Here is a 16,236-nt window from a genome sequence, read left to right on the forward strand (position 1 = left end):
TTTTCCGTGCCGGCCCCCGTGCCGGGGGGGAGGGCACGCCGCAGTGATGGCTCCTTACGCGGGATGACCTGGCCACCGAGCGGGGTGGCTGCTGGGCGGGGCGCGGGGGTCGAATCTTTGAAAGCACTCACGCTGTCCAGGAAACGGCTAGCAGACAAATGTCAGACTAGCCAACGACCCCCCAAAAGGTGGTGGGGAAATATTAGTGATCCATACATAGCAGGTGAAAACAGTATTTTTAGCCGAAAGCATGCATCTGTCGATATCTTCCCCCATCTCGGGGGAAAATATTTACATATTACATACAGGGGGAAAGGTTACATACATACATACACGTGTATGGGTGAATTAAGATATAACTATGGAAACAAAATTATGACGCAGTTATGTACATGAAATTTAGGAAACTAAAACAAATTTTATTAATAATACGCTTAATATATTCTGTCTCCGCGTAGCTAACGATTTTGCTTCCTTTGGTAATGGCTGTTTCAAGTTAAACTATTCGTTTTATGCCTGCCAATTCCACAAACCACTCCATCTCATTAAATGTACTTTAAATTATTTTAAGTTTCTTTATAAAATAGAACAAGAGCAAATACTTGTTTTGCTTTATTCTTTGCATGAAAAAAATATTACTACTTGTAAAAAACATTCGTTTTCAAAATACTGGGGTTTTCTGAGTCAACTAAAAACCAGAATCAATATCTTGGCTTAATACTGAAAAGTTTGGTCTATGGAGAACTTATAGATTTAATACTGAAAGATGCTTATTAAAAACATTGTCATCTTACCCTTAAAATTAAAACGTCTAAAAGGCCAAAATACAGTCATGTAGTGCTTAACGACAGGGAAATGCATCACAGGCCATTGGATCAGTGTGGGAACATCCCAGAGTGTACCTACACAAATCTGGATATTGTCGCCTACCACATACAGCCTACTGCGGCACAGGCTACATACCTGTGTAGCATATTACTGTACTGAACACTGTAGGCAACTGTGACACAATGATAAGCATTTGTGTATCTGTGTATCTATGTAAGCATAGAAAAACTACAGCCCAAATACAGTATAAAAGATAAAAAGCAGTACACCTGTTTCAGGCAGTTCCAGTGTAATCTTAGGGGGCCTATGTCATATACGCGGTCCATCACTGATGAAAGGGCATTAAGCAACACATAACTGTACATTGTTTAACTGAACTGAATTATAATGTAAAAGAAGTTTAGCTAAGGGTAGACACCTACCTTTTTAATTGTTTTTGTCTGTACCAAAGCAAGTTCTCGATTCTCATCCGCTACGTACAATGATAGTTTCACATAGGGATCGCTGTAAGAAAATATTTCAGATTTAGTAGGATTGTACTTTTCATTTAAAAAAGAAAGTAAAATAAAAATGCAAATGTCAGTTAAAGTCTCAGCTCACATTATTTCCACAAACTTGGCAACATTTTTAATGTATCTATTAAGTCAATATAGTCTCAGAAAAGGTTTCTATCAACCAGAGCCAGTCATGCTTATTTAAAGGCAAATGAATAATAATAATAACGACAACTAATGATAAAAGGAATAAGCCCCTACATTCTAACTAAAGATAATATAATATTTTACAGGTCATTCAAAAAAATTTTAAATACAGATTCTGAAAAGATTAAAAGAATATTAAAAGGCGTACAGAATTTGTTCAGATTAGCAAAATCTAGCTAGAAAAGTTAGTTTACGTCTTATTCAAATTCTTATTTTCAGTATGGAAGTAAGAGGTCATAAAAGTTTTACTGGAAGCAAAACAGCTACTGTTCACCCAAGCCAAAATCTACCATCTCACAGAATTAAAAACAATAACAACAACAAAAAAAGCCACAACACAATCCCCAAAATTAAAGCCTAGAAAGTTAAAGAGAGACTTGCCTAAAGTTATACATTTGAGTAAAACCTAAATTAAATTTCAAGTTTCCTGACTACAAGTCCCAGAATTCCTTGCACACATCACACTATCTTTTACAAGTATTTCCTTGGGATTACTTAATGTGGATTGGCTTCTAAGAGTAGTATTGCTAACCTGGAGAAGCTCAGATCTAGTCAAACTATCACTTTGTAAGAATTCAGGGATTGGGAAGATTTCCTTCATACTTGAGATGCTGAAAATCATAAAAGGGGTCTCGTGTATTCAATCCCCAGATTTCCAGTCATCTTCCGTTCATCACGTTAACTTTATGCAAATTGAGAACTTTAGTGGCTAAACCACAACTCTTCATCCCTATTTTGTAATGGCCAAGATATTTCCAAAGAGTACATCAAACACCTTGAAATGAGGAGGCCATATTGATTTCCATTTGACACCTCAGATAAAAAAAAAAATGCCATGAAATCCTTTAAGAAAAGAGAAAGGTATGACAAAATTAAGTTTGGCAGTTACAAGACTACAGTCAACATCTAAAAAATAGAAATCAGACAGTGAAAAAAGTTTGCCATAAATATGGTATTTATTACTCCTAAAATGTATCTTAATGGAGGCTACAAAACATATTCTTAAAAACATAGCAACAGAATATGTTCAGCTATGCTCCATTACAGGTGAATATTTTCATTTTTAACATTCTGGTTTAGATGAAATTATTAGTCAGTCTTTCCTCTTATCCATAAACTGTAAACCTTCATTTGGTTAAGGAACATCTAACCAGATGCACCTATTTCTCCTCATATGGTCACCTTCAGCCTCAGGAAAGGGTGGATCAAGAACCAGCACTGGTGGGCACAGGTAGCTAATGCCTATCATCCCAGAACTTTGGGAGACTGAGGCGGGAGGATGGCTTGAGCCCAGGAGTTCAAGACCAGCCTAGGCAACATAGTGAGACTTCGTCTCTACAAAAACAATAGAAAAATGAGCCAGGTGTAACGCCATGCACCTATAGTACCAGCTACTTGGGAGACGGAGACAGGAGTATCGCCTGAGCCTAGAGTCGCCTGAGCCTAGAGGTCGAGGCTGCGGTGAGCTGTGTTTTATTTTTCTGTGCTCCATTCAAATGGACAGGGACGCAGATTTTTTAATTTCTGGAGCTTGTCTCCTTGCCTGGCATATAGCAGACATTCAGGAAATAGGAGGCTGTCTGAATCCAGGTACCAGTTTGTTGTCTCCTTGGAAAGGCTGAAAGGAAGAATGTGAGGTTTAAACAGCCTCCCTTAGCGAAGAAAACAAAGGTCTACAAAATAGAACCCTTCAGTCCTTCAGCCTGGACAACAGAGTGAGACCCCAGTTTAAAAATAACAAAAGCAGCCGGGCTCGGTGGCTCAGCCTGTAATCCCGCGCCTTTGGGAGGCTGAGGTGAGTGAATTGCCTGAGCCCGTGGGTTCGAGACCCGCCTGGGCAGCGAGACCTCATCTCTACAATAAATCAAAAAATCAGCCGGGCGTGGTGGCGCATGCCTGTAATTCCAGCTACTCGGAAGGCTGAGGCGGAAGGATCGCTGGAGCCCGGCAGGTGGAGGCTGTGGTGGCCGGGAGCGGCCACTGCACTCCAGTCTGGGCGACAGAGTGAGACTCCAACTCAAAAAAAAAAAAAAAAAAAAAAAAGCCAGCACCTAGCAAATCTCTCAGGCCCAATGAGCACCTTGCTAATGGGAGCCTGTGGTCTAGGGGATGGATCAGGTGTGATGCTCCAGGAGAGTGACGCTCAGACTTTAGCATCTCAGACTCACCTAGAGGCGAGGGTGGTTAAAACACAGATCGCTGAGCCCCAATCCCAAAGTTGAATTCAGTTTGGGGCGGAACCCTAAAATTTGCATTTTTAACAAGTTCCCAAAGATGCTGAGCTTCCGGATCCAAGTACCCCACTTGGAGAACCTGTTCTAGGTGCCATTTGAAAAGAGTATTGTTTTAGCTACAGGAACTAGTTTTTTAAAATTTCTAACCACCAAACTATTACTGCTAAAAGAAAGCTCAAGCCCTGATGATCATATTACCTCAAGGACAGGCTTTCACTGGGCCATGGAGCCAGATGCCCATGCAGGTTTGTACACACACACCTAACCCCAGGTTATAACAAACACCATCAACTCCGCCACCAGTTTGTTTTCATGTCCCTCAGCACCATGGTGGCTGGCTATTATGTAATGGCAATAAACAGCCAAGCACTCACTTCGATAGAATGTCCACATTCTTCTACTGGCCATTCATTCACCTGTCTGTATCCCTCGAATAGCTCACAATAAATGGACATGCAGTTGGGGGCTGTGGGTGGGGTCTCTGAGGGACATCGTATCTTCCAGCCATAATGAGGAAGTCATGTCTGAACACATGATCTCGAGTGCTCATCCAGGTAGGTACTAAAGTATGATCAACTCTATGAGAGAGCTGCCAAGAAACTTCCTGGAAGAGAGATCAGCCTGGAGAGAGAACTGAGGCCAAGGTCCTGGAGCTGGCTAAAGGACAGTAGGGTGTAAAGTCAAGGGGAAGGAAAAACAGGTACACTCACATTGCTCCCAGAAGCCTCCTCCCTTTCTGCTGATAGGTAACAACTCTTACCTTTAGCCTGATCACGAATAAAACGTGAATGACAAATCCTAACTCAGAGGGACTGTATTCATGCTAGTACCCAGCTCTGTGCCAAACACACGGTACAAATACCCCATAAACGACAGTTAAGGTCACTGTTACTCTCTTTCTCTTTCTCTTAGGAAACGTTCGAGGTTCTCTGTTGCTCCTTTGGACTCTGCTTCTGCTGTGATTCCTGGGTGCTGGCCAGCCACAGCATGCTTTCTCATTATTCACACTGTGTGGTGGCCCGACAGGGATGTGGGTAGGGATGATCAAACTAGGAATCTTACTCACAGCAAATCTCACCAGAATTCAGTCTTGGCATCAAGTCACCGTCCTAGTGGCTGGGATTCAGCAGGACTCAGGACTAGCATTAGTGTGACTCGGAGAAACGCAATGCTTTATAGAACATGTGGGTTAGAAGAGAAATTCTACTTTGTAAACCTTTTGTTTTTTTCACTTAGTGGAGTTGTTTAAGCATCACGTTCTTCCTTTCAGCCTTTCCAAGGAGACAACAAACTGGTACCTTGATTCAGACAGCCTCCTATTTCCTGGATGTCTGCTATATACCAGGAAAGGAGACAAGCTGCAGAAAGAGAAAACACTGTCCCTGTCCATTTGAGTGGAGCACAGAGAAATAAAACAATGACTGGTGACAGTGTGTGCCAAGGACCTGGAATGGAACAGCAGTCGCGGACCTCCAGGAAGCTAGAGTCACCTGGAATCCAGGTGCCTGCCCCAATACCAGACCTGCTAGATCAGAATCTCCAAGGTTAGGGCCCAGGAATCTGCATTTATTGAGTGTTCCAGGTGATGTCTATGCACGGGTCCATCTAGTTGCTACTGCCATTGGAGTCTGAAGGCACACATGGGGCTGGGAGGAAAGGGCCAAGAACAGGCACAAAGATCACAGGCAAAGGTCTAATGATAAGGTTAAGCTGGGGTTCTGAAGATTAAGAAGTTTGACATGGCTGCAGTCTGGGGGCTCAGGAAGAAAAGGAAGCTGGAGAGGGAGCCCAGGCTCAAACTGGCCATTCCTGCTGGGCTCAAATCCTGGCTCCCCCAGTTTGTAGCTACATGACTTTGGGAAACGTATACAGCCTCTCTGTGCCTCAGTTTTACCCTCTGTAATGGGGATAATAGTCGTATTTCCCTTATAAAGAGGCTATTGGAAAAGATTTAAATTACAATAGTGCTTGACATACAGTAAGCGCTCGATAAATGCTACCTACCACCATTACCACCACCACCATCACCATCATCACCATGGGTTTGTTGAAATGCAGATTCGTGGTCAAAGTACCACAGATCAGCTAGAAGGCTTTAGCACCAAAGAATGAGAAGGGTCTAAACAAGTGGTGAAGATCAAGACGAAAGGATTGGAACTCATCCTGGTGGACTCACAAGGAATGGGTGGTCAACTGAACATAGCAGGGAGGTGGCTGAGGAAAGGGGAGTTCGTGTCAGCCTCCAGTCTCTGGCCTCTTGGCAAGTTATGTCACTACACAAAGGGCCCTTGAATCATTTGCTACAAGCGCAGAATGATGTATCTGCATTAAGTTTACAAGGGCCCATCAAATACTGATGGTCTGAGCTGTCTGTCTTCGGAGAATCCTCATGATTTAATGCTGTTCAGTGCTATTCAGATTCAGCCTGGCCTCCACACACACGTCTAGGTTAGGTAGACTCCAAAATCTACCCTAAAGGAGCTCAGGTTCCTCAGTATTGTTTCACCAAGTAAACAAAACCCAGAAGAAAAACATAACTTGGTTCTAGCTTTTCACTCACAAGCAAAACACCTAATTTGCACACAAAAGATGACATTCAAAGGAAGAAACAGAAGGGTGACATCATCTTATCTCAGAGATAAGAGACACACCATTAACTGCATGATATCACTAGCTGGAGTACAGATCCTCGCAGCTGCAATGACATCACAAGGAGTCTAACAGATACCAAGACACTCAGCAAAAGTTCACAACTACCTGCTCTCTCAGAAGAAGTTACCAAAAAATTCTGTTCAAAAATCTATTCTGGGCTGGGCACGGTGGCTCATGCCTGTAATCCCAATACTCTGGGAGGATAAGATGGGAGGATCATTTGAGCCCAGGCGTTGGAGACCAGCCTGGGCAACATAGCGAGACCTCATCTCTACAATAAATAAATAAATAAATAAAAATTAGCTGGGCATGGTGGACTGCACCTGTGGTCCCAGCTACTCAGTAGGCTGAAGAGGAAGGATTGCCTGAGCCCGGGAGGCCGAGGCTGTGGTGAGCCATGATTGTGCTACTGCACTCCAGCCTGGGCAACAGAGTGAGACCCCAACTCAGAAGAGAAGGAAAACAAAACCCATTCTGATTTTGCAAAACTTCCAAGAGAAAAGTGTTTAATTGTCTCTCATTCTCAACCTGGGGCCCAGTGTTGAAAATTCTGCTTGCTCTCTTGGGGCCTCTGCTTTAGTTATCTCTTTAGAGAGCCTGCAGCCTTCACGGACCTCAAGTGGGTTTAAAGAACTCAGAGGTAGCCATCTTATTCAGGGGTCTCATTCTACCTTCATCGCCGTGAAGCAAAAGACAGTACACAGGAGGCCACCTGTCAGGGAGAGTTGAAAATGAGACTTTCTGGGTATGTGGCATTGCTCAACCTTCCAGAACACACGGCACAAGGACCGTCAGTCCTTGACACGCCATTAATGGGGTGATACCTAACCGTCGCCACTAGACTCACCGAAGTGGTCTATGTTCTTTTGCACCTATTATTTACTCTCTTTTATCAGAATAAAGAGTCTTTGCTGAGATCCACATATTTTAAAGGAGGCAGGGCAGTAAGGGTTAAGGCAGGGCAGGCATTGACTCCAATGGACAGTGTCAGGTGGATGACATTCAAACTGCAGCCCGGTCTAGCTACTATAAAGGCGTCCTTTCAAGATACTTGGATGCAAGAATAATGAGAAAGAGAGCAACCCGACCCTAACCTGAAGGAAGTCATCCTTATTCCCTGTGAGAGGAAAGTGCTCAATATGGTTCTAGGGTCACCTGTAAAAGGACTGTGTGTTTGCTGCCTATGAGCAAAGAGCACACAACTCAGGGACACAGCACATTCCACAGCACCGGAGAGCACATTCATCCTGATGATGACACACTGAAGACTTAGCTAAACCAGAAAGTCTCGGGGCAAAACCTATTTTGTTAAATGAAAACATGTTTCGTTGAAGCTTCCCTCTTTTTTTGGGGAGTCAGACTCTCACTCTGTTTCCCAGGCTGGAGTGCAGTGGCATGCTTACAGTCACCGCAGCCTCAACCTGCTGGGCTCCGGCAATCCTTTCGCCTCAGCCTTCTAAGTAGCTGGAATACAGGTGTGCACTACCATGCCCAGCTAATTTTTTGATTTACTGTAGAGACGAGGTCTTGCCAAGTTGCCCAGGGTGGTCTCGAACCCCTGGGCTCAGGCAGTTCTCTCGCCTCGGTCTCCCAAAATGCTGAGATGATAGTTTTTGCTCATTCTTTTCTGCTTTCATGATTATTGTCAGTATTACATACATCACATATAGCCTCAATAAAGAAATAACACTTAAAACACACAAGCGGCTATCGCTTCCTGCTCCTCGCCTCTACTGTGGGCGCTCTGGAATCCTTGCGGGCTAAGATGTCTAAGGCTGAGTTTGGGAAGGCTGCAGAGGAAGTTAAGAACCTCCAGACCAAGTCAGCAGACGACGAGATGCTATTTATTTACGGGCACTGCAAACAAGCAACTGTGGGCGATATGGATACAGATTGGCCCAGGATGATGGACCCCATGGGCAAGGTCAAGTGGGATGCCTGGAATGAGTTGAAAGTCGGGACTATCAAGGAAGATGCCATGAAAGCTTATGTCTGCAAAGTAGAAGAGCTAAAGAAAAGTATGGACTATAAGAGACTGGATGTTGTTGCCAGCTATGCTTTTAACCTCACTGATACAACGCCTTGTTTTTTCTAATACTATAGATGATATGAAATAGTGAAAATAACCAGTTAACCCAGTTCCTCAAGGCTATTTAGGATACGGCACCAACAGATTATGGGCTAAAATAATGACTGACGACCCTAAGTAGTTTAGTTTTTGTCTGAGATCAGTTAAAAATGTACTCTAAGTCTTTAGTTAAAAAAAAAACAAAAAAACCACACACACATACAAGCAATAAGGAAAAATATTAAGAAAGTGTAAGAATTAAGATACAGAAGTAGATGCAATAATCTTGAAACTGGAGTTTTCATCTAACAAATTGTCAAAGAGTGAAAAAAGTTAACATGTTCTAAAGGGAAGGAGACATTTTATTACTCTACTACTTGAAAGATTATTACAAGTTTTCTGGGAAGCAATACAGCAGAAGTAGCAAAAGCATTTGACTCATCAAATTTATGTCTAAGGTTTATTTCCCCAAGAAGTAATCAGAGATGCAAGTAAATATTTATTTGCAAAAGATACTCATTACAGCATCATATAAAATAAGGAAAAATTAGAAGTAGCCTTCCAGCTGAATAAGGAAGTGATTAAATAAATTATGGTGCACCCATGTGCTAGAAATTATAGGTCACTAAAATCATGTTTTCAAAAAGTATTGTGAAAGGAGAGAAAAAGATCATGATACATTATTAAGGAAAGCAGGGTCTAAAAATGTGACTAATTCAAACAATATATATGAAAATAATTGAGGAAAACTTAGCTAAAATGTTATAGTCATTCTCTTGATGATAAACTTATGAATTATGCTTTTCTCACTTATGGTTTTTATTATTTCTAAATTTTTTAACTGCCAGCAAATGTACTTTATGAGTATATAAAAATTATGAGAATACCATTAATAATTACCCATATGTTTCCACTACAATTGACTCTTCAATGAAAAAATGAACCCTGTAATTTCATGGCCAGTCTATACCTCAATAACAAACCCCAGGGCTTCAGATACTTTTTCTACCTAGAATTTCTATTATATATTTCCCCCAGCTACCAGTAGTTAAGAAAACAGCTCTTTCTTGTCCGCTAGTAATACTTCAATACAGCCAAGAGAGACAGCAACTCACAAGGACCAAAGGAAAGGGGAAAACAAAAGCTGTTCCCTTTGTGGAAACATTCACGATCGATTTAATTGCTCAGACAGTCAAGAGGTGCCCACCATGCACGAGGGACTAGGGTGGGTGCCAAACTGGGGGACAGGGCTAAAGGGACACAGACATAGACCCTGTCCACAAAGAGGCTGTCCATGTCTCCTCCAGAGAAACTGAAGTCAGACAAGATTGTTTATTTTGCCTTTTGGCTGTAAATATTAAGAACCCAAAGAAGTTTATAAATGATTATTCTAAGATGATCTTTAAAAAGCAGGAAAAATTTTATGAACAATGGTAACAACTTCCAATATCATTTATTAAGCACCTTCTGAGTGCACAGCATTATGCTTGGTGCCTCATATAGACACATCTCTAACCCCTACAACAATCCAGGCAAGGGGGATCTTTGTATCCCCATTTCATGGATATGGCAAAGAAAATGAATAGTGGTGGGATCAGAAGGCAAAGAGAAAAATTCCAAGATACGATCTCGTCAGTCATTCAATTTGTTTTTACAAGAGTCTGGTGGGATACCGAGTTACCAAACCAGTTCATCCATTTCCCTCATGGTTAGAAAAGGAAGTCAATCTAACTGGAACTTAATAAAACAGAAATGCAAGGATATATTCCTAATCGATTAATTGGCTTTTATTCTTCTTATAAATTGGCTCCCTCCATCCCCAATTTATGAAGTAAGTAGCCTGAAAAGACACCTACAGAGACACAGAATTGCACTGAAATCAAGTATGGGAAGAGATTTCCAAACTAATTTTTCTCTGGTAACCCTGAAAGGCAATTCCCTGGCTAATCTCAACCATGTCCTCAGATCAAACAGAAAATAATGCTGGCCAAGCAAAGGAACTTTGTACTTGATGCCAAAGTGGAGTTAACACTAAGCTGTGTCTAACTAGAAAAGAGAGCAAGTTCTAAAGAACCACTCAGGGAATTCAGCCTGTGTTAACTAAACAGGCAGAGAGAGAGAGAGAGAGAGAGCCTTACTTTTAATTAATTCTGGAAAAGCCATCAGCTCCCAGAACACGGCTGGCACTTTATTTCCAGTATCCCTCCAGGATGCTAGGACCAAAGAGAGGCACACAGCATCCCTTCGGCATGACAGTAAGGAACCCTGCTGATCACCTGTGTGTGCTTGGTGCCCAGGACCAAGATCTAGCAGAGAAGACACTGTTCAAACCAGTAAACAACAACAAAACCTGTTACCAGGCTATGCTGAGAGGAGGCCCTCACATGGTCAATGTATTGGCTGGGCAGACAGTAAATTGAGTTCACACAATCATGTACTCTGGTAAACACTTCCTATGCACCTGAGCACCAACCTTTCTACCCCTGAGTGTTTACCACAAGCCAAGCACTGCCCCAAGCGTGTTTCACTCCTAAGTGTTTACCACAAGCCAAACACTGCCCTAAGCACCTGGGAACATTCTAGACTTCTCAGAGGTGGGAGTGACAATGTGTCAGGGGCACTTCAGTAACTTTCCCAACACTCAGTTCAGTTCTCACTGGCAGATCTGCCTTTCTTCTCAAGGTAAGATGCTGAGGGGAAGAGACTCTGCCCTCACTTGGAGCTAACAGGGGGAAGAACAGGTGGCCCCATCAGTGACATCCATCCAGTGAAGCAGATGCCGCTGACACACATTCCCAGGGACACTAGAAAAGCCATGAGGCAAAGGTCTTGAACTTGGCACTGACCTGAACACAAAAAAAGAATGGAGTATCTTGTTCTGAAGCACCTCCTGTCTTATGGGATGGTGAATTATCTCCAGAGAAGACAACACTAAAAGTCACACAACTCCACGTATTTCAAAATGTAACCTCATTTGGAATTGCAATCTGGATCCACAGCGGTAATCAGGTTAAAATGAAATCATGAGGTTGAGGCCTAACCCAATATGGCTGGTGTTTTATGAAAAGGGGGAAGTCTAGACACAAAAACAGAAGGGCACAGAGGGAAGATGGTGTGAAGACCCAGGGAGGAGACACCCATCTAGAAGCCAAGGAGCATCAAGCGTTGCCAGCCAACACCAAAGGCTGGGATAGGGAAGGGTCCTCTCTTGACACCTTGATTTCAGACTTCTAACCTCCAGAAGGGTCAGGTGATCCATTTCTGTTATTAGTTACCCAGTTTACGAAGCTTTGTTCTGGCAGCCCAAGCAAACCAAGCCCTGTTAAGGCCAGCCTTGATCAGAAACCCTCGGGGCCAAACGTGTTACAGAATTCTGTCCTCATTTTAGAAAGATGACTCAGTGATTATTTCAATTATTGTGGGGCTGGACCCACAGTCAAATGTCAGTATCTGTGCACCAAGAAGCTTGAAGGGCTAAATTAAGCGTTCTACATAAAGCCAGCAACAATCTTGGGTCCTTTCACATCGGGTTTTGCTCTCAAATGAGTTTCCCACAAACCTACAAAGATGTTTTTGGTTTCCAGGGCTTTCTGGACGTTCGGACCACAGATAAAGGATTGTGGGCTTGCACTAAGGTGCAGAAGGACACTTAAAACCTGTGTGCTCCTAACGCCATTCCGCCAACCACATTCAGCCTATCAGCAACACAAGACTGCCGAGGAAATCCCAGAATTCCTCAGGGAGACAAACGGATCAAAGTATCCCCTCAATGCTCAAAAAAAGGCAGAGAAAATGATTTTTTAGATGTTATTTTCAAGTCTATTAAGCTTGCAAACCACCAGACACTTGACCCCGCTGTTATTCTGAGTGCAATACCGCACAAGACTGCTTAAGATGGAACACGGGGTGGGGAGGGAAACAATTGTGCTTCACTGTATTATCACAGTGCCTCGATTCTAGAGAGAACTTATGAGCCATGGGATGCCTGTTTTCCCCAGTTGTACAGATAAATATATGGCAGGTACTCACATTTGGAACCCCTGGGCCCATATACTACTAAAAAGGAGGGTGTTTATAGAAGGAACAAAGCCCTCCACAACATGAAAAACCTTAGCTGACCCATCCACCAGTGTAAACACTGGTGTCCATTGCTACATCTCCAAAGCTGGACACACATGCTGGAGACTTTTCCTTGTGTCTGACTCATTCGAAAAGGGTGGACATTTAGATTGTGGTGGTCTCAGCCTGGTTATGTCCAACAGGAACCTGAGGGCATTTCAATTAAAAAAAAAAATCCTCCCTCAAGTTATTGTGTTATGTGAGACTGGTGTTTGTTGAAGGACTTTCTAGAGAGAACCTAGGGGCAGCTGTGTCATCATTAGTAAGGGATCGTTTCTACACACGCCACTCCCTCCTCGTCAAGGTATATGTTGGAGCACTAAAAATTTATGCCACTAGAAGACATTGTTTTATGAACATGTATTTCTCCCTGCCCCTGCAACCCTGAAGAAAAAGTGCTAAATTATCACAGGATAAAGGCACACAGGACAGATTAAGAGAATTTACATAGAACACAAGGCACCTCTCCCATAATAACTGGAGGTCAGATTTCCATTATATTTAACTGACAGAACACAGGGTCCTTTTCTTTTACTTTTGCCCTATGCTTTACAATTTCTCTTGGGCAGTAAGGGGAGAATCTCATTTAAAGTACTTGTCAATAAAGCCGCATCTGTTTAATTCTCGAAACAGGTCATCGAATTGCCTCAAAGTCTTCAGCCCACTCAGCCCTAGTGCATATTCACTTACTGGTGATCCTTCACTTACTTCTCTGACTCTTTTTCCCAGCAGCCAGTACCCACCCTCCCTGATTTCCCCAGGAGAAACTATCCTCTAATCACCAGCCTCTCCATTCTCCAGATTCCTACAGTCTGACTACTTGGACTGCTCCCTTTCCTATCAAATCATGTACCTTCCTATATATTGTTTGTTCTTCTTCAAGTGTAAATCTTAAGTCTCTAAAACCAGCTGCAAATAACTTAGGGCCCCTGTCTATTTCTCAGGTTCATGTGAATTTTCCATGGAATCTTGCACAAAACGGGCCCTTGACAAATATTCCTTGGTTGCTTGACTTCTCACCAAACATTATGAAAGGTTCGCTTCTTTCCACATTGTCCTGCCTGACTTGCCAAAATGTGAAATTCTCAGCATGTTTAAATCTCCTACCTGATCATGAATAAATAGACACAGAATTTATTTTCCACCTAAGTCTCATTTTCTGGAACCTGCTTCATTTTCTTTACTTTTCCACAATAGGGGGTAACAGACAATCATTTCCCAAGAGTCCTGAGTTACAAGTGCAAACATATTTAAAGAAACAAAATGGTGTGCGCACATGCATATACATACACACACACACACACACACACACACACACACACACAACTTCACAGTTGAGTTCATTTCAGCAATATTACCTGACACAAAAAACTAAACTCATAGGCCACTTTTATTAAGTAAAAGAATAACATTGTATCTGATTTATATACATGTATGTGAAAATCAAATATTCAAATCTAAAGGATACAAGCAATATTAATGCTTGAAGATTGTCTTGGGGAGAAAATAATAAAACAATTCCAGAAAGAAACTCTGGTTAGACTGTTGATAATCATGTACAAACTGAAAGGGGAGTCCACTTTTAATAGTGGATCCCTAGCTCATTATGCACCATTATACATTTTATTCAAGTTGCTTAAGTTCTCATTGTTATTTTTCATGCTTCTTCATGTCTGTTGCTAATTTTTTTTTCCCTACCCTGAAAAGGCTTCCTTTAAAGATGTCTCAATCGATATGTGAATTGTCGCGTGCCAAACAAATGCAATAAAGACAAATGATTGAGAAAACTTTCACTGTAATTAACCTCACATTTTTGTGCAGCTGACATAGAATGAGATACTATTAAAGAGAGCTGACAATTATACTAAATACAGGCCACTTGGGGCTGCAGCAAGCGTCATCATAGAGACAAGAGCTCTCTTCCCAGCGAATCATTAGGGGGCAAAGTGTCCTAGATTACCGCGGGCAATGTGAACATATCAGGACTTCTGCAATGAACGTTCCAGCAGCATGCCTCCTTCTGAGTCAGCCCAAAACCCCAACTAGACACACACCATCCAGGTACAATAAATGGTACCTGTGTGGATACGACTATGTTGTCTAGCCAAATACGACTCATTAATTGCTAATTAAACTTACTCTACAGTCTCTAATTTTGAGAACACTCTAAAAGGCCCTATACAGACCAAAAAAAGAGAAGAAAACACTTTTATACGACAGGCAAAGCTATTCTACAGAGCAGAACCATGTTCTCCCAGCGCTTAATGTATATAGTTATCACCTGGGGATCTCGTTCGACTGCAGCTCTTACTGGGCAGGCATGAGGTGAGCCCCAAGAATCTGCATTTCTCATTAGCTCCCAGGGGACGCCAAGAGAGCTGGTGGGTGTAGAAAAGCTCTCATGGAGACAGAATACCGCTCATTCAGCAAAGGGTGTGGAAGAGTGCTTGGACACTCCCAGAAAGAACTCAGACCCTAGAAATACCAAGTTATATTGTGGAGGTTCCCCCAGACTTCATCTTCAGTCTCCTTTCACTCTACAGTTGCTCCTGGGTGGACTCATGGCCCACCCCCATTCTCCCTGCTGCCCACACACACCTCCTCCTTCTTGATAATAAAGTAAGGAATTAGCTGGGCTCCGTGGCTCAGCCTGTAATCCCGTGCCTTTGGAAGGCTGAGAGGAGTGGATTGCCTGAGCCCGCGGGTTCAAGACCCGCCTGGGCAGCGAGACCTCATCTCTACAATAAATCAAGAAATCAGCCGGGCGTGGTAGTGCGCGCCTGTAATTCCGGCTACTCGGAAGGCTGAGGCGGAAGGATCGCCGGAGCCCAGCGGGTCGAGGCTGCGGTGGCCGGGAGCGGCCGCTACCCTCTAGTCTGGGCGACCGGGTGAGACTCCAACTCAAAAAAATAAAAAAATAAAGTAAGGAATGGCCAAGTCTGGTCTCGGGAGACTGCAGGATGGAACACCAGGTGCGCAGATGAGGGTTCCTTCTGGCCATCCCAGCCTCCCTGATGAAGCACCTCAAGGATGAAATTCACCACGAGCCCAACCTCTTATTTTTCACACCTTGTTAATTCGGCTGAATATAAACCCAAATCGCTAAAGCCAAGCACATGGGACTCACCCACTCTGCACTGGTTCTTTGGAACTCACATCAAACTATGGCAGTACCCACGGTCTGTCCACTCTGGCCCTTGCCTGCCCTGCCAGTGTCATCTCCCATGTGCCTTATACATTTAGCCAAATACAGCGACGTTGGCTTTTGGTTCTTGGAGCACCATGCTGTTTCCTTGGGGGAACACAGACATGCCCTCTGCCCCCAACCTGCCCGTGACCTTAAAGACAAGTTCAACGGCATCTGAGAAGACTCCCGTGGACAGACCCCTATCAGTAGTGCAACCATCCACTTATGTGTCCATTTCTGCTATTGTTCTGGAAGCTCCTCGTGAACAGGCCCATGTTTCGGTCACTTGTGTATATCACGTTTCAGTCACACAGTACGGCGGCCACGGAGAATTGCTTTATGGGGCATCGTGATGGCCCCAGGGCAGGTTAAGCATATGGAGGGGCAATGGGGTAGGCTGGTGAGGGGAAACCTTGAACTTTGTAGTAAGTACATGCCGGAAGATAG

General features: G+C 43.1%; 2 protein-coding genes across 5 annotated transcripts in view; one reads left to right on the top strand and one right to left on the bottom strand.

Annotated features, from left to right (window-relative positions):
- Positions 1-1,339, bottom strand: part of NEDD4L (neural precursor cell expressed, developmentally down-regulated 4-like, E3 ubiquitin protein ligase) — a 160,729-nt gene extending 159,390 nt beyond the window's left edge. For 2 of the 4 annotated variants that reach the window (XM_021716122.1, XM_008065199.2), the window contains exon 1: positions 1,251-1,339. The gene's annotated coding sequence lies outside the window, so the exon portion shown is untranslated. The remainder of the gene's footprint in view (positions 1-1,250) is intronic. The other 2 variants (XM_021716120.1, XM_021716121.1) reach the window with 1 other exon arrangement.
- A 6,841-nt stretch (positions 1,340-8,180) lies between these two features.
- Positions 8,181-15,967, top strand: LOC103267619 (acyl-CoA-binding protein-like). The gene is made up of 2 exons (XM_008065203.1): positions 8,181-8,433; positions 15,846-15,967. Exons 1-2 carry the CDS (start codon positions 8,181-8,183, stop codon positions 15,965-15,967), a joined length of 375 nt encoding a protein of 124 aa, XP_008063394.1.
- The last annotated feature ends 269 nt before the right edge of the window (positions 15,968-16,236 follow it).

Source organism: Carlito syrichta, unplaced genomic scaffold (genome assembly GCF_000164805.1).
Source record: "Carlito syrichta isolate Samal-C Ts95f unplaced genomic scaffold, Tarsius_syrichta-2.0.1 Scaffold308187, whole genome shotgun sequence".
In the NCBI taxonomy this organism is placed as follows: Eukaryota; Metazoa; Chordata; class Mammalia; order Primates; family Tarsiidae; genus Carlito; species Carlito syrichta.

Excerpts from the sequence above, each read along its gene's own strand:
- LOC103267619 (XM_008065203.1), top strand. The coding sequence starts at position 8,181 with ATGTCTAAGGCTGAGTTTGGGAAGGCTGCAGAGGAAGTTAAGAACCTC. Across the intron at positions 8,434-15,845 it reads AGTAGAAGAGCTAAAGAAAA|CCAAATACAGCGACGTTGGC; the intron begins GTATGGACTATA and ends TTATACATTTAG.